The sequence below is a fragment of the Caretta caretta genome, chromosome 20 (assembly GCF_965140235.1).
Source record: "Caretta caretta isolate rCarCar2 chromosome 20, rCarCar1.hap1, whole genome shotgun sequence".
In the NCBI taxonomy this organism is placed as follows: Eukaryota; Metazoa; Chordata; order Testudines; family Cheloniidae; genus Caretta; species Caretta caretta.
In genome coordinates, this window is record NC_134225.1 from 7712904 (window position 1) to 7728108 (window position 15205).

A 15205-nucleotide genomic window follows, 5' to 3' on the forward strand; every position below is an offset into this window, starting at 1 on the left:
CACCCATAGCCAAGAGTGATCAGCTCCTATTGTCTAGCCTAAAGAAAACCCTTGAAAACCCATCAGTTTACCCATAAACAAATCTAGTGTTCTCCCTTGAACCATTGTATTTTCTCTACAAAACCCCCTACCTATGCCCAAGTAAGGGTTCTGATGTATAGACCCAACCTCTGCTTCAGTTCCACTGGGATTCCATCTCCTGACTGATCGTGCGGGGGGCTCTGCCTGTCTCCAGCACTCAGGACCCTGAGCTACCACCACCACCTGGGAACCCCAACCAGTTCAAGCCTCATGGAGTGGGTGAGATATCCCCCCCCCCACCCCCGCCCCTCCATTTTCTTTTCTTCCTCAGGTATTAGCCTTTCAAATGTAACCATTATGTTTGTTTAGCCCTCCTTGTGTAGTTATCACTATTATTCAGCAAATAACTTTTATGGTTCAGCTGGCTGCTTCTCTCTCTCTCTCTCTCCCTCTCCCTCCAAATTATACTCTGTATTTTCCGCTTCCCCCATTTACTCTGCAGCAACCCTTCTTTTACCTAAGCTAAAGATCCCGGTAGTGCCCAAAAATACTGTGGGGTTTGCTCATGAAGTGGGTTACTACCAGTACAATTGTAACGTGAAAGTGGGACAGGGATGTGTTAAACTTGGGGCACGTCAGAGGGGAGCAGCTGAAAGTGCTGCTTAACCCAGCCCATTGAGTACAGGGCCATATGAGAGGATCAGCTGGAGAGGGCTGATGGACCTGGTCCGCTCAGACTCGCTCTGCTAGTGCGTGCGTGCGTGCATGTTCATCTCGTTCTAGGCTGGAGGGACCCAGCCCTGGGGAACCGAGGTCCTGCAGGGTAGCTCCACTGGGAGGGGACTTGCAGAAGGAAGGAGGAGAGCTCCACACAAGTGACATAAGCAGCACATTAATAGAATGACAGACCCTCCCCCCCTCCCCCAAGAAGAGTAACCCTAATCAATGAGCCTACCCCAAAGTAACAGGCACATCTGGTAACATTGTGCCCCTGATTCCTGTACTGTACTGGGTAATGCACTTTGGAAAAGATAATCCCAATTGTACATACAAATGGATGGGGTCTAAATTAGCTGTTATCACTCAAGAAAGAGACCTCAGAGTCATTGTGTACAGTTCTCTGAAAGCATCCGCTCAACATGCAGTCAAAAAAGTTAACAACATGTTAGGAACCCTTAGGAAAAGGATCGATAAGAAGACAGCAACTATCATTATGCCACAATATGAATCTACAGGACCCCCACACCTTGAATACTGCATGCAGTTTTGGTCATCTCATCTCAAAAAAGATGTGTTAGAATGGGAAGAAATACGGAGAAGAGCAACACAAATTAGGCCTATGGGATAACTTCTCACCCAAGGGAGATTAAAAAAAGAGCGACGTTTCAGCTTGGAAAAGAGACGACGAAGAGGGAATATGCTAGAGGTCTATAAAATCATGACTGGTGTAGAGAAAGTCAATAAGGAAGTGTTATTTAGCCCTTCACCTAACACAAGACCAAGGGGTCCCCCAATGAAATGAATAGGCAGCAGGTTTAAAACAAACCAAAGGAAGCATTTCTTCACACAATGCAGTCAGAAGCCAGGATACTGGACCAGATGAACCATTCTTTTGCGGGAGGCAGGTTAGCCAGTCTTATGTTTTATGTTCTTAGCTGGTTAAATAGAAATTTTCCTTTACCACCCTGGGAGCATAAGAACCAAGAATGCATTTGTGACACTGGCAGACCAGGCAACCTGTGTATGACCCATAATAACTTAACGAGAGGCACTTCCACTGTATCAAGACAAAAAGAAAAGGAGTACTTGTGGCACCTTAGAGACTAACCAATTTATTTGAGCGTAAGCTTTCGTGAGCTACAGCTCACTTCATCAGATGCATACTGTGGAAACTGCAGAAGACATTATATACACAGAGACCATGAAACAATACCTCCTCCCATCCCACTCTCCTGCTGGTAATAGCTTATCTAAAGTGATCACTCTCCTTACAATGTGTATGATAGTCAAGTTGGGCCATTATGCTTTTGATTTTGTCTCCTTGGATTAGAAACATGGATACATTTAACACCGGCAGGAGAATGACATGCCTTCTCTATTCTGCAGTCTCCCATCTGGATCTGAATGAAAGCTCCACCCAGATATCCATTCATCCCATAACACTGAAAAAATTGAAATAGTTCACTGTTGCACACACAATCTTACCGTAGCATTCTGATCACTGAGAGTGGATTTCACAATCAGAAGCTTTTTAACTCTTGTCTCAGGCACTGAAAGATAAGGAGAGGTGTACAGTACTTCTTTGTTCCACACACACTCACTTTCCACACTGGAATTAATCCTGGATTTCAAAGGGCCCTAGTTAAGAATAGTACCAAGCTTCTCTCCTCTACAGAATCAGTGGGGAAAACATAGGACCAGATTCTGGTCTCAGTTGCACCAGTGTAAATCTAAAGTAATTCCATTTCTCTAAATAGTGCCATCCTACTACCATGATGGAAATATTATAAAGCAGTTTGATAGACTGAGGTGACTGAAGTTAATCTGCAAAAAGAAAAGGAGTACTTGTGGCACCTTAGAGACTAACCAATTTATTTGAGCATGAGCTTTCGTGCTCCTTTTCTTTTTGCGAATACAGACTAACACGGCTGTTACTCTGAAACCTGAAGTTAATCTGTGTTTACACCGGCATAACAGGACTCAGAATCTAGTCTAGAGTGTATAATACTTAGGATTCTCGAGTCAGGAGTATTATTCTATTTTTATCTGATTATTGTTAACGTGCATTAGCCCCAAGTTAACTTCTGTATTTGAAGTTGAAAAAGACCTTGACAAATATCTTGGGCTACATTCAGCACTTAGTTGAACCTGTTGATTTCCATATGGGGCCATATGGGGGTAACTTAGGGCAGCATTTGGTCCCTTAGTGGATCTCCAAACCACTGGTGACTGTGTGTTCTAGAGCCTCTGTGCCCCAGTTGCAGAGGTGATGAGTCTGCTGCAGCCCTGCCGGGCCTACACAGCCTTGGTTCTTTAGCTCAATCTCTAGTAGCTCAAGCTTTTAGCTCTGGATGTCCTCAACTCAACCCTCAGCATGTCGGCCAAGAGGGCAGCTGGCACAGTTGCTCCTGTGTTACTTACAGTCAGCCCCAACAATAGCCCTCAGGAGCTCTAAAGACATCACACGAACGGCCTCATGCTCAATCTCCTGCTGCTTGTGTAGAAATGCTAGCATGTCATCAGGAGAAGAACGGGCTGCAAGGGAAGAAATCACGTCCTCACTGCCTGCAGAACTCTTCTTCTTACCGTACCTCACAAAGGTAAGGAAGTTACAAAGAAACCACAGTGTCACTCAGAGTGTCTTCCCCTTACCTAGCAGAAGTACACAATGGAACAGCTCTTTGTGGTTTTCAATGCTGAGCTGCTTAGCTGGAGAACAGATCTGTGGGAAGAAGGGAAATGGTCAAAGAAAAGCTAATCAGAAGCAATGGAAAAGAAAAATGTTCAATTAATTTCTAAGCTTCCGCTTCCTGCTTGTCCAACTAGAGGTCTGAACCCTAGGGAGATGGTCCTGCATGCACAGCAAGACTCAAAGACAATGACCAATACATTAGATAAGAGAAGCTAAAGTGTTTTGAGCAGCAGAGCTGACCTAATCAAGACACAGCCACAGTTTTTACTTTACAACTCTGACTCCCCCTGGTAATCGGCTTATGGTGAAATTGCTTTACAAACTGAGCTGGATAGTAGCTAAGAAAATGAGAGCGCTCCCTGCTTACTCTTGAGCCTGCAGAAATCAGTAAGGCATGAGGAGGTCCCCAGGCTCTCCACGATCATTCCATCGATTTTTCAGTGTTAATATGCTTCAGATCTGCTGTGCCTAAGCTCAAGGGATCCAAGCAAAACCACCCCTCACCTGGTTGTGCAGAGCTCTGCAGATGGCTTGAAACTTCGCTTTAGGTAGAGGGATCTTATATTCACCAGAGACCTCCAAGAGCTGGCTCAGACTCTGCAACAGAGGGCGAAAGTCAGATGGTGGGCACACAAAGGAGCCATATGTAGTGACTGAAGCAGATTCAGGGGATTCCTAGATTCCAAGGCCGGACCGGATTCTTGCCATCATCTAGTCTGACCTCCGGTCGGTATGACACAGGCCATAGACCTTGCCCAGAATCATTCCCAGAGCAGAGCTTTTAGAAAAACATACCAATCCTGATTGAAAAATCGTCAGAATCCGCCTCGGCCCTTGATAAATGGCTCTAATGGTTAATTATCTCACCATTAAAAATGTACGCCGTATTTCCAGTCTGAAAGTGTCTAGCTTCAGTTTCTAGCCATTGGATCAAGTGACACCTTTCTCTGCTAGACAGAAGAGCCCATTAGATAATAGGAGTCCCTCATGTAAGATATTATAGACTGTAATTAAGTCACCCTGTCACAGGATAGGTCCACCCCATCAGGGTGGTATCAGGTTGAGGAGGAATTGAAGTAGATCTGGAGTGGCCCAACTGGCCTAGTCTCCCTAGCCACCACAGCAGTCCAGGCTCCTAGGGCAGCATCGCCTAATGGTCGGGATCAGTGCAGCAGCCCTTGGGTGAGGGACCGCGGCCCAACAGCCTGAGTCACTTGGGCTGCCCTTCTAGGGATGGCAGTGCGGCCTAGTGGCCAAAGTCAGTAGACCCACCCTTGGCTGCAGGGCAATGCGGCCTAGTGGCCAGAGTCGATAGAACCACCTTTTGTGGCAGGGAAGTGTTACCTAGTGGTGAGCCCTTCTCCACTGGGTCCTACCTATTCCACAGGGTCCCAGCCCAGGGCGCAGGGGTATCTGCCAGCAACTCAGCGGGGATCCTTCCAAAGCATGCTGAGTCAAGCCCGCTACCTCAACTGGATCAATGCTTCGTCCACCTAGGCTGCTTCCCACCCGTTCTTCCGCAGCTGGGACTCTCAGGGATTCTGGGGTCTCTCCTCCATCTCTGGCATTGGGTGGCTGGGGGTCAGCTGCAGCCACAGTCCAGCTGGCCTCTGAATCCTGGAGCACTGGCAGTCTCTCTGCAGGAGCCTGCAATGCGCCTCTGCTCCCTTCGGCAGCCATCCCAGCCTGAGCTGAGCGGCTCTCTTTTGTATCCTGGGTCCAGCTGAAGCATGCCGAGCAGAGATGAGGGGGCATGGCCTCCTCGGCCCACAAAGCAGGATTAACCCCTGCTGAACCAATGCGGGGTAGGTAAACCCCATCACACAGCCTTTTACTTTCTGTGTATTAAACTAAAGAGATTGACTTCCTTGATTCTCCCTCTGTAAGGCACATTTTCTAATCCTTTCGTCACTGTGGCTCTTCTGTCAATTTATCAACACCCTTTTTGAATTGTGGCCACTAGAACTGGACACAGGATTCCAACAGTCGTCAGACAAGTGCCAGATTTAGAGGTAAAATAACCACTGTGCTCCTCCTTGAGATTCCCCTTTTGATGCACCCCAGCTTTAGCTTTTTTGGCCACAGCATGAGTTCATGTTCAGCTGATTATGCCCCATGACCCCCAAAATCTTTTTCAGAGTCACTGCTTCCCAGGACAGCATCCCCCATCAGGTATGTGTGGCCTAAATCCCTTGTGCCTAGACACATACATTTACATTCAGCCGTATTTAAAGGCATATTGTTTCTTTGCGCCCAGTTTGCTAAGTGATCTAGATCACTCTGAATCCATGAGCTCTCCTCTCCATTATTTACCACTCCCCCATTTTTATCTCATCTGCCAACTTTATCAGTGATGATTTTATGTCCTCTGCCAGGTTATTGATTAAAAAAAAGATGAAAATCGAATTCCTTCCTGCATCTAACACACTTTTCTCCTTTGCTGCTTGAAGCTTCCAGAATGTCTCGGATGCCATCTACATATTTTACTATGTTTACACAGTTGTGTAGTGCCCTGATGCTATCAAAGAAGTCCATGATGCATTGGTTCCCTCCAAATCATGGGTATTTCAACCCCCAAAGTGACCACATACTTCGTACTAGAAAGCTTCAACCAACATAGACGGTGAGTAAATATCACTACCAAGAAGTTAGAGCTGTCTCATGACTTCATTTACAACTGTGTAGCCCCACTGAAGACAGAATATGGCCCCTTACTTCTTGCTCATGTGGTACTGAGGGGGGATGAAATAGAGAGACAAGGTGAGTGAGACAATATCTTCAATTAGATTATCACACCCACCTTGTCGCTCCAATATCTTGGACCAACATGGCTACAACAGCACTGCATAGAATGGTAGATGAAACAGACAGGCAATGATTTTATATCTATTGAGTTATGCAATGCAAAGCAATGACCCTCAAGCCTCCTTATTATTAATTTTCAACCGTTGACAGTTGGCTTGGTATCGACCAGAGACAACATATGGTAGCCCCTGCTCTGAGGAGCTTATGATCTAAAAGAGAGACACAGAGTTGACAGGATGTTTTGGGAAATCACAAGGAGGGAGTATCTTGTTGTGCAGGTGTTTTGTTTTTTATCTCCTTCTCCTCCTCCCCAGGAAACAGAGGATGCTTTTCAGAAGAGGCAGTTACCTACAAATCTTGTTGCCTGGGTCACCATGTGTATAAACCCAGAACTTGTGTGCATATTTATTATCTAACAAGTCACTATCTAGACCAGGAAACCCCACTGGCAGCAAATTCCTCCTGCAGGTCATACAGGCACACACAGAGACAGTTACCTTCATGAGTGGTACCTCACCTTGGTGACGTGAAAAACATCAATTTCCTCCTTATATTGCTCAAGGAGCCATGAGATCTCTTTAAATATTGGATTTTGCGGCTCCTTTTTGTGTAGCAGGATGCCCATCATGGGACCAAGGGCTTTGATGACGGCCTTCTTGAGCTGCATAGATGAGACACAGAATTTATGTTCCTATGAATTCATTCAATATCTTCCAATAGGCACACCTTTCCTACTTCTAATGAGTGCAGTTTCCCTTGTTCCACTGTCGGAACGGTCCTATCCCAATATTTCCTGGTAAAGAACCAGGACTCGTAGGGTTGGTGTCAGGATTATATTCTAATGCACCTCACAACTAGACCAGGTAAAATATTTCCCCAGATTAGTATGCATTCTAGGCCAACTCATCCCTGCTGTAACTCCACTGGGGCTGAATGGACTTAGACCAGGAATTAATTTAGCCCACTATCCCGGGTTCATCTGCACATTAGGTGCACAAAACTAGACTCCATGTACACTGGGTACAGACCGAATTTCCATGATGTGGTGACATTATAAACGTATGGGTTTTCGATGTTTTACATGACAATCTGTTCCATCCAAAAGGACCTACCATTAAATGCCATCATCACAAAGAGTGCCAGACACACAGAATGTAACATCACAATTTCCGCTAAAGGTTTAGAAAGCCAGCAATTCTCACCTCCAGCTCCTCACAGGTCAGCCAGTTGCTGGTCACATGGCAATATAAGGGAAGAATGTTCTTCCAGAATTGTGATTCACCCATTCTGGGGAATGGGCACTTTTCCCAGTTCATAAAATATACATTCACTGCCCTTGAGCATTTTTCCAGAACTGCACAGAAGGAGAGAAGACAGGCCATGTGAAAAGGACATAGTAATAATGAGGAGAAGTTGCTTTCTCAGAGAAGACACCCAGGCCTATCGTTTACTCCAGTACCATGGCAGCTACTATCAGGACTAGATGCTGAAATCCCATCTCAATTGGGAGCTATTTCTCTTTTCCCCATTCCATTTCTTGTTTCTTAAAAGGCTTTTTTCTTTGTACATCTCTCCATCTTTTTTCAATTACCATCATTTGAAGACTCTCGTCCCCTGCAGTTATTGTTTATTGAACCCGAACACTGTATGATTTCATCCTGAGTTACAGTTTGTCTGAAAGATGTTCAGTGCTCCTCACTGCCATTGGCTTTAGTGGGATTTGAAGGTAGTGGGGAGCACTTTGCCCTAAAAGTAGGTGCATCTAGTGTCCTTGCTAAGACGAATTAGGGCCCAATCCTGTTCTCTATGAAGTGGATGGCAAAATTCCCATTTCCCTCAAGGGCGCAGGATTAACCCCTTACTGAGCATCACCTGAAAAGCAAAGGAAGAGAGAAGTGGAGTAGACAGAGAAAGAGGGTGAAAGGAGATGATGATGATGATGATGAAGAAGAAACTGAGGAGAGAGAATGGGTGGAGGAGTGGGAAACAGGGGATTTTTAAATGTACAGTAATGAAATCTGCTCCCTTCACCTCCTCCCCCAGGAGCCTCCTGGCAGAGGGGCAGCTTCAGCCTTTGTGTCTGTTTATTTTAAACGATATGCGTGAGTCATAAAGGGCCTGAACTTACAAATGCTCAGCACCTCCTGCAAAGGAAGGAGCACTCTCAACTTCACTGAGTGCTACGGGAGCCAAGGAATGCAGCACCTGGTGCAATCCAGGGAAGGGAGCACAGTTCAGGGCCTGTTTGCAAACTTGGTCAGTCACTTAAATCTGTACCAAGACCCCCTAAATATCCATTTGGGGCACCTACAGGAAGTGCTGGCACTTACCACCGCAAAAGGCTTGTCTCATCCTGCTGTCCTTGACTAACGCCAACATGGAGATCATGTCCTTCAGGATCATTCCCACAAAAGGGATACACTTAAGTGCTGCAGAGAAAGGCCAGAAGAGAAGGAAGACAGACAATCAGCTGCTCTCTGCCTTCTTACAACACACGTAGAAACACTGTGGGGCAGGATGCTATGGGTTCCGAGGCCATTGGCGCTGCGTAAGCAGAGCAGAATGGCTTTAAAGCAGCCATTGAAAGCCAGTGGGGGATTCACCCTGAAGAGGGGAATCCTCCACAGGTGTACAGCTGTGCCCAATGCCCAACTCACTCCCAGAGCAAGGGGAGAGAGCACTGGGGCGGGATGGCAAGTGGGGTGGAGAAGAGCTCCACTAGACCTGATCTTCCACTCATTCCCATCCTTAAGGTACTTCACTCAGGGGCATAGGTTAGAGCTTGCACCTCCAGCTGGATCGCTCATGATCTGGAGGCCAGAACTAGCAACAGCAGTTAATCTTGTGTTTCTACACACACACACTCAAACAGAGCTCTGTTTAGCGGTAACATTTTTAGGTCGAGAGATAATCCCCTGTCCTTAAATGAAAAACAATCACTTTGAAAGAAAAGAGGGAAGTGACCATACCATAGGCGGATGACAGGTTGCCCAATGTCATGAAAATAAACTCTTCAGGCAGCTCCAGATGATACACCAGCTCTAACATGACATCACTGAAATAGCAGCGTGCCAGAGTCACTAAGGTGTTGCTAGCTGCCACTTTTACTTCATTTCTTGCTTCCTAAAACCAAAAACCAAAAGAGAGAGACTGAGGTGACTGAAGCCGGTTGCACTAGCCAGAGTTGTTATTTCTGTCCTTATTTCTGTGCATGAGTTGTGAATGAACCAACCCAACTTTCTGAGGGTAGAGTCATTCGTCATAAATATTCCTTGAGTCACTTGAGTCACTTGGCTAAACAGTTTTCAGCCTTTGAGTTGCTTGCAAGCTGCTTCGTCAGCACATGTGTAACTTTCAGCATGTGAGTCGTCCCATCTTATGCATGTGCACAAGTGCTGTCTAGGACCTGGGCTTTGGTCTGGAGGAAGGTGTGGACCTCTAACAGAAGAATACATTTTCATTTCAGTATATAGTTTATCCCCCCAAAAGAGAGTTTGAATGAGTTAAAGCTTTGGATCCTTTGATTGGTATCTCGGGAGAACTAACTTACCTGAGTCTCTGTCATGTGGTTTGAGGCTAGGGTTATTATTTTCTTCAGAAGCCGTCTCTCTAGGCCCTGGGTGTCCTGCTGTAAGAGTTTCTCCAGGACATAGTAAATGTCTATTCTGTTTTGCTGGGGACAAAACATAAAGGAGAAGAATTGGGAAAAGTTTTTCTTGCCGACCAGACAGTACTGTAGCTAATCAGCCCCTGCCCTAATTGGTGGCTTAATTGGCGTAAAACATGCCCTGCCCTCCACAAGCACCGCATTCAGCAGCGCTTCAGAAGCAGCCGAGCAACTGACATTGTTTAATCTTCCTGGAGAGAAAAGAGCCAGAGGAAGCGCCCTTCACTGCCCCCTTCTCTAGTTTCATTTATTCAGAACAAACAATAAAAATGAGCACCTTGCCCTTGCTCTAGCCACTCCAGGCAGAATTTGTAAATGTGGAATATAAAATACCCAACTCCTGCAGTGAGTCCTCAACTGCTCCCGGGGGCAATGAGCTCAGCCCTTAGATCTACACGGACAGTAGCACGCGTGAAGGTGTCTTTTATGTGGCCCATCAGTGTAGAACTTCACAGATGAGACTAACTATGGAGGAGTTGTAGGATCAGTTGGGACCGAGAAAAAATAAAGCGGGACACTGAGAAATTAAAAGCCTGAGGAGAGACCAAGATTCATTTCAGAAAACTGCAAACTAGCACCCCTGGAAAGGAGGTAGAAGTAACTGACAGAATGGGAGGGAGAAAAGTGGGAAGCAACAAGTGCCCTGGGGGTGACAGTGGAAAACAAAGTCAAGAGGTATATGCAAGGTGTGATGGCTACCACAAAGAGCCATGTGGGTCGGGTCTTTTACACACAGGGATCATGGCACAAAGCAGGAAGATAACAGTTCCTCTCTGTTCAGCTGAGCTGTGACTGCAAAAGTAGGAGTAATGGGATTAAGCTAAAAAAGGACATTCAATTTAGACTTTGATAACAGGAAAAATGCCCCAACTGTAAGACAGGGCTATTAGGTTATGACATAGTCTTCCTAGGAAAGAGGCGGAAGTTCGGTCCTTAGGGGCTTTTCAAATTAGTTTGGCCAAAACAGTGGAAAATGGCTGCTGGGAATGCTCCTGCATTAGCAGGGAAATGGACTGGATGATCCAATAGGTCTTTTCCGTCTCGGTCTCCTGTGAGTCTAGACATCTGTGTGACCTGCATGCCAAGGTCATAACCCACTTTGGAAGGTTCAAAGCCAATCAGATCTCTGAATGGGAGAGCTTAGGGGTCAGACGGGGTCTGCATCAGATCTCTTGATTGGCTATACGTTCCAGTGGTTCTGCTTTAAAAGGCATGCTTCTGCAAACTGCAATCATAACAGACAGCTCCACTGGGGAGAAGCCCCTTCCATTCATTTTTAAATGTAAGGAGGATTTTTTTAATTGAAAATTGTCACTGACAACTTATCAATACATAAGCACTACATAATTCAAGTAATTCAAGTAATTAATCACATGAATTAACATAATTAATCACTCTCCTTACAGTGAGTATGATAACACCCATTTTTTCATGTTCTGTGTGTATCTAAATCTCCTCACTGTATTTTCCACTGAATGAATCCGACGAAGTGAGCTGTAGCTCATGAAAGCTTACGCTCAAATAAATTGGTTAGTCTCTAAGGTGCCACAAGTACTCCTTTTCTTTTTATAATTAATCAAGTAATTCAAATAATTAAAGGAGTCGGAGGCCAAGACAAGCGGTTCAGTTGGCCTCCTAGTACTTTAATGGAAACTAAAATGCCTTCTGTGTTGGCCCTTAATAGGGAAATGGACTTTGTTGGATGCAAGTATTAATCAATGGAAAAAAAGGGGTCTGAATATTCCTCCTGGGGCAATTCTGCACTACTGCACACGTGCATAATTAATGAGCCCCGCATAGTTTTATTTTTTTGCACAGTAAAAAGCTTCTGCTGAAATGCTGCTGCCGTTCCATCTCTTGCCCACCAAAGGGTGCTGTGGCAATAGAACAAAGCAGCAACTCCCTATCAGCGAAGGAAGAGAGAGCGCCTGTCTTCTTCACAGCAGGCCAGGTCAGGAGACAGGGGCTATGGGGAGACAGACAGTGTGGGATGCTGGGGTGAGGTCAGTCAGGGGCTCATAAGGGCTAGTGGGGGAGGACAGACTGGGGCAGGGGCTGAATGGGAGTGGAGGCACAGAGTTAGAGGAGGAGGGAGGTTCAGGGCCCCATAGTGATGGGGGAGGAGGTGCAGAGCTACATAAGGACAGGGGCCGGTTGGCTGGGGGCACAGAGACACATGGGGACAGGGGGAGGGGGGACAGGGACACATTGTTAGGATATAGATGTTCAGGCCTGTCTGTAAAGGCCTATCATCTAAGAATTTAGGTGTATTCTTATCACTTGGCTAGTTCTAGAGGTATAAAAGAAAGAATGAAAATCACTGTCTGCCAGTGTAAGGTCCTTCTCTTACTGTGACAGTCTGAGGCCCTGTTCTTAGGCTAAGGCCTCTGGCTAAGCAGCAGAGGCAGCCATAAGCTGGGAAGCGACCAGTCACCTCTTCACATTCCCAACTAGTCACATTGAAATAAGGTGCTATTGGGCTGTTCGGAACACAATCCTGTCCTGATAATGCCTATTGCCTCCAGAGAAAGGGAAGGGCCTAGAAGATGTAAAAGGAAACTTAGTTTGATAGCATCCTGTCTGGCAAGAACTCACTTATCACTAGCAGGGATGTGAAATCCTCATTTCTGGGTTTGTTCTATCACTGTAGTCCCCATTTCCCCATTGTTTGTCTGTATAATCTCTGTCTGGTTCTGTGATTGTTTCTCTCTGCTGTATAATTAATTTTGCTGGCTGTAAACTAATTAAGGTGGTGGGATATAATTGGTTACATAATCATGTTACAATATGTTAGGATTGGTTAGTTAAATTTCAGGAAAAGGATTGGTTAAGGTACAGCTAAGCAGAAGTCAAGTTTTACTATATAGTCTGCAGTCAATCAGGAAGTGAGGGGGTGGGTGTGCGGGTGGGGGAAATGGGAACAGGGAATGGGGCTGGGGAAATTGGAATCATGTTTGGCTAAGGGCAGGAATGGGAACAGGGACACAGCTGTAAGGCTCTGTGGTGTCAGAGCTGGGAAGGGGGACACTAAGGAAGGAAACTGAAATCATGCTTGCTGGAAGTTCACCCAATAAACATGGAATTGTTTGCACCTTTGGACTTCGGGTATTGTTGCTCTCTGTTCATGCGAGAAGGACCAGGGAAGTGAGTGGGTGAAGGAATAAGCCCCCTAACACACATGGGGATGGGGGGAGTGGGTTTCTGAGTGGGGGTGGAGGGACACATGTGGACGGGGGTGCAAGGACCCATGGGTGTGCAGGAACACATGGAGACAGGGGCAGATGTGCCTTATTGAATGGGAGAGGTTAGGGGTCAGACAGGGTCTGCATGGGGGGAGCTGCCTAACAATTCCTCCCTGCCCCTCCCAAAAAAACTGTTCCATACTTTTCCCACCCATACCCAGCAACGCTCCAAGTTCACACCCAGGCTCCTTCCCAGCAATTTACTTCCCTCCATTACCCCTGACTCTACCAAGCCTTTGCACTGCGCCTAAGGGGTGCTAGAAATATGGTTCTGTATTGAGTTTAAATGAATTATTACTCTGAGTTCTGTATTAACATGCAGAGTAAGGAACTGGTTTGTCAAAAAACATTTCCTGAATCCTTTTTGTTGACTGTATTCATTCAGACATACTTGCTGACAGGTATTTTGAAATAAATAACCAAAAATCATTTTAACGGGTGTAATTATATTGTATTATTTTGACAAACAAAATATGCAGAATTTTGCAGAACTTCTAAAATATTGTACGCATCATTTTTATTTTTTTCTTGCAGAATTCCCCCAGTAGAAAATATATATAGATAAGGGTCCCTTCAATGCTATAATCTCAATAATATGTCATCATAACAAAGGAGTGTTGGCTTGGATTTAGAGCAGGGAGTCAGTTCACTTGGGTTTTATTCACATTCTTTGACTAACTTGCTAAGTGGTGTTGAGCAAGTTACTTAATTCCCTGTGACACAAGTCATCCGTAAATGGGGATCATGCTTCCCATTCTCACAAGGGTGCTGTGAGTCTTAATTCATTAATATTAGGGAAGTGCTTTGAGATTTTTGGACGAAGATGCTAAAGAAGGGCAAAGTATTATTAGAAGAGATTACTGCTAGTCCGATGGTGTACTTTTACTGTCTACAGCCCATGTACTCCACTGTGTGTAAAAGGACAATGCTCTCTTTATAGAGCATTGTATCATCCTGATCTGTAAGAACAGCATTTTGCATGATGAGTTTACGCCTGAGGACAGAAGGGCGAATACTGATTCTCCTGATGGTGCGCCAGGCCAAGTTCTACACTGAATTACCCCCGTGCAGTCCCTTGTACCCCCATGAAGTCAGGCAGAATTTGGTGTGGACACCTGGAAAGCGGATGTAATTTCATGAAACTGCCCTACCTCATCCTTTTGCAGTTTCTCGAGCAGAACTGTCAGAACGATAGCCAACTTGGTCTCGGCTATGAAGGCAATCCTGAGGGCAATTTTGCCCTTATCTTGGTCATCCATATGTGCCAGGAGGGAAACAACCTCATTATAAACACCTGAAATTAAATAAAAGGATTCAGCTGGTTACCACTGATAGCAGAAATTGGTGCTGGCCTCTTTAATTCACTATCCAGTCAAAATTCTGCAGGAGCCCAAACACTGTGAGAAGTAGACCTGGGAATCCTGGAAATCCTCTTCCTTCCTCCTCATGACCAGGTTTGTTTGCTGAACTCCCCAGTGTGCTTGGGGGGAAATCATAATGAAGCAAATTTGCTCCTTTCAAGTAGGTCCCCACGTAAAATAATCTTCCTTTCCCTCTTTACTGTCAATTGATGAGTTTTGATAGCATACAGAATAATAATTTAACTCTAAGCCAAGAAATAGAGCTAAAGTTAAGCACATGCTGAAGAGTTTTGCTTAGTCAGGGCCTCATTTTCAAAAATCCTGAGCACCCAGATGTACCTGTTAGCTATGCTGGGAACTTTTGGGGCTTGGTATCTCTTGAAAATCAGGCCACTGTTGGAGACCTCAGTATGAATTTAGAAGCTTAACTTTAGGCCCCTTGTTTTGAAGAAAGCCTTTAATCTTCTTTGATGGTCGTTTAAATACTTGCAGAGAAGACTCATGGAACGGAGTTCATCCAGTTCATAGAATATCAGGGTTGGAAGGGACCTCAGGAGGTCATCTAGTCCGACCCCCTGCTTTGACTCAGGAGGTCATCTAGTCCGACCCCCTGCTCAAAGCAGGACCAATCCCCAACTTTTGCCCCAGATCCCTAAATGGCCCCCTCAAGGATTGAACTCACAACCCTGGGTTTAGC

At 45.5% G+C, this 15205-nt stretch overlaps 1 protein-coding gene across 1 annotated transcript; it reads right to left on the reverse strand.

The window, feature by feature from the left end:
- Positions 1-3373: 3373 nt before the first annotated feature.
- Positions 3374-6905, reverse strand: LOC142069703 (maestro heat-like repeat-containing protein family member 2B). Its single transcript, XM_075121760.1, has 3 exons — positions 6756-6905; positions 3938-4030; positions 3374-3463 (listed from the first exon to the last, which is right to left on the reverse strand). The coding sequence occupies exons 1-3, from the start codon at positions 6903-6905 to the stop codon at positions 3374-3376; spliced, it is 333 nt and encodes a 110-aa protein (XP_074977861.1).
- Between the last annotated feature and the right edge of the window lie 8300 nt (positions 6906-15205).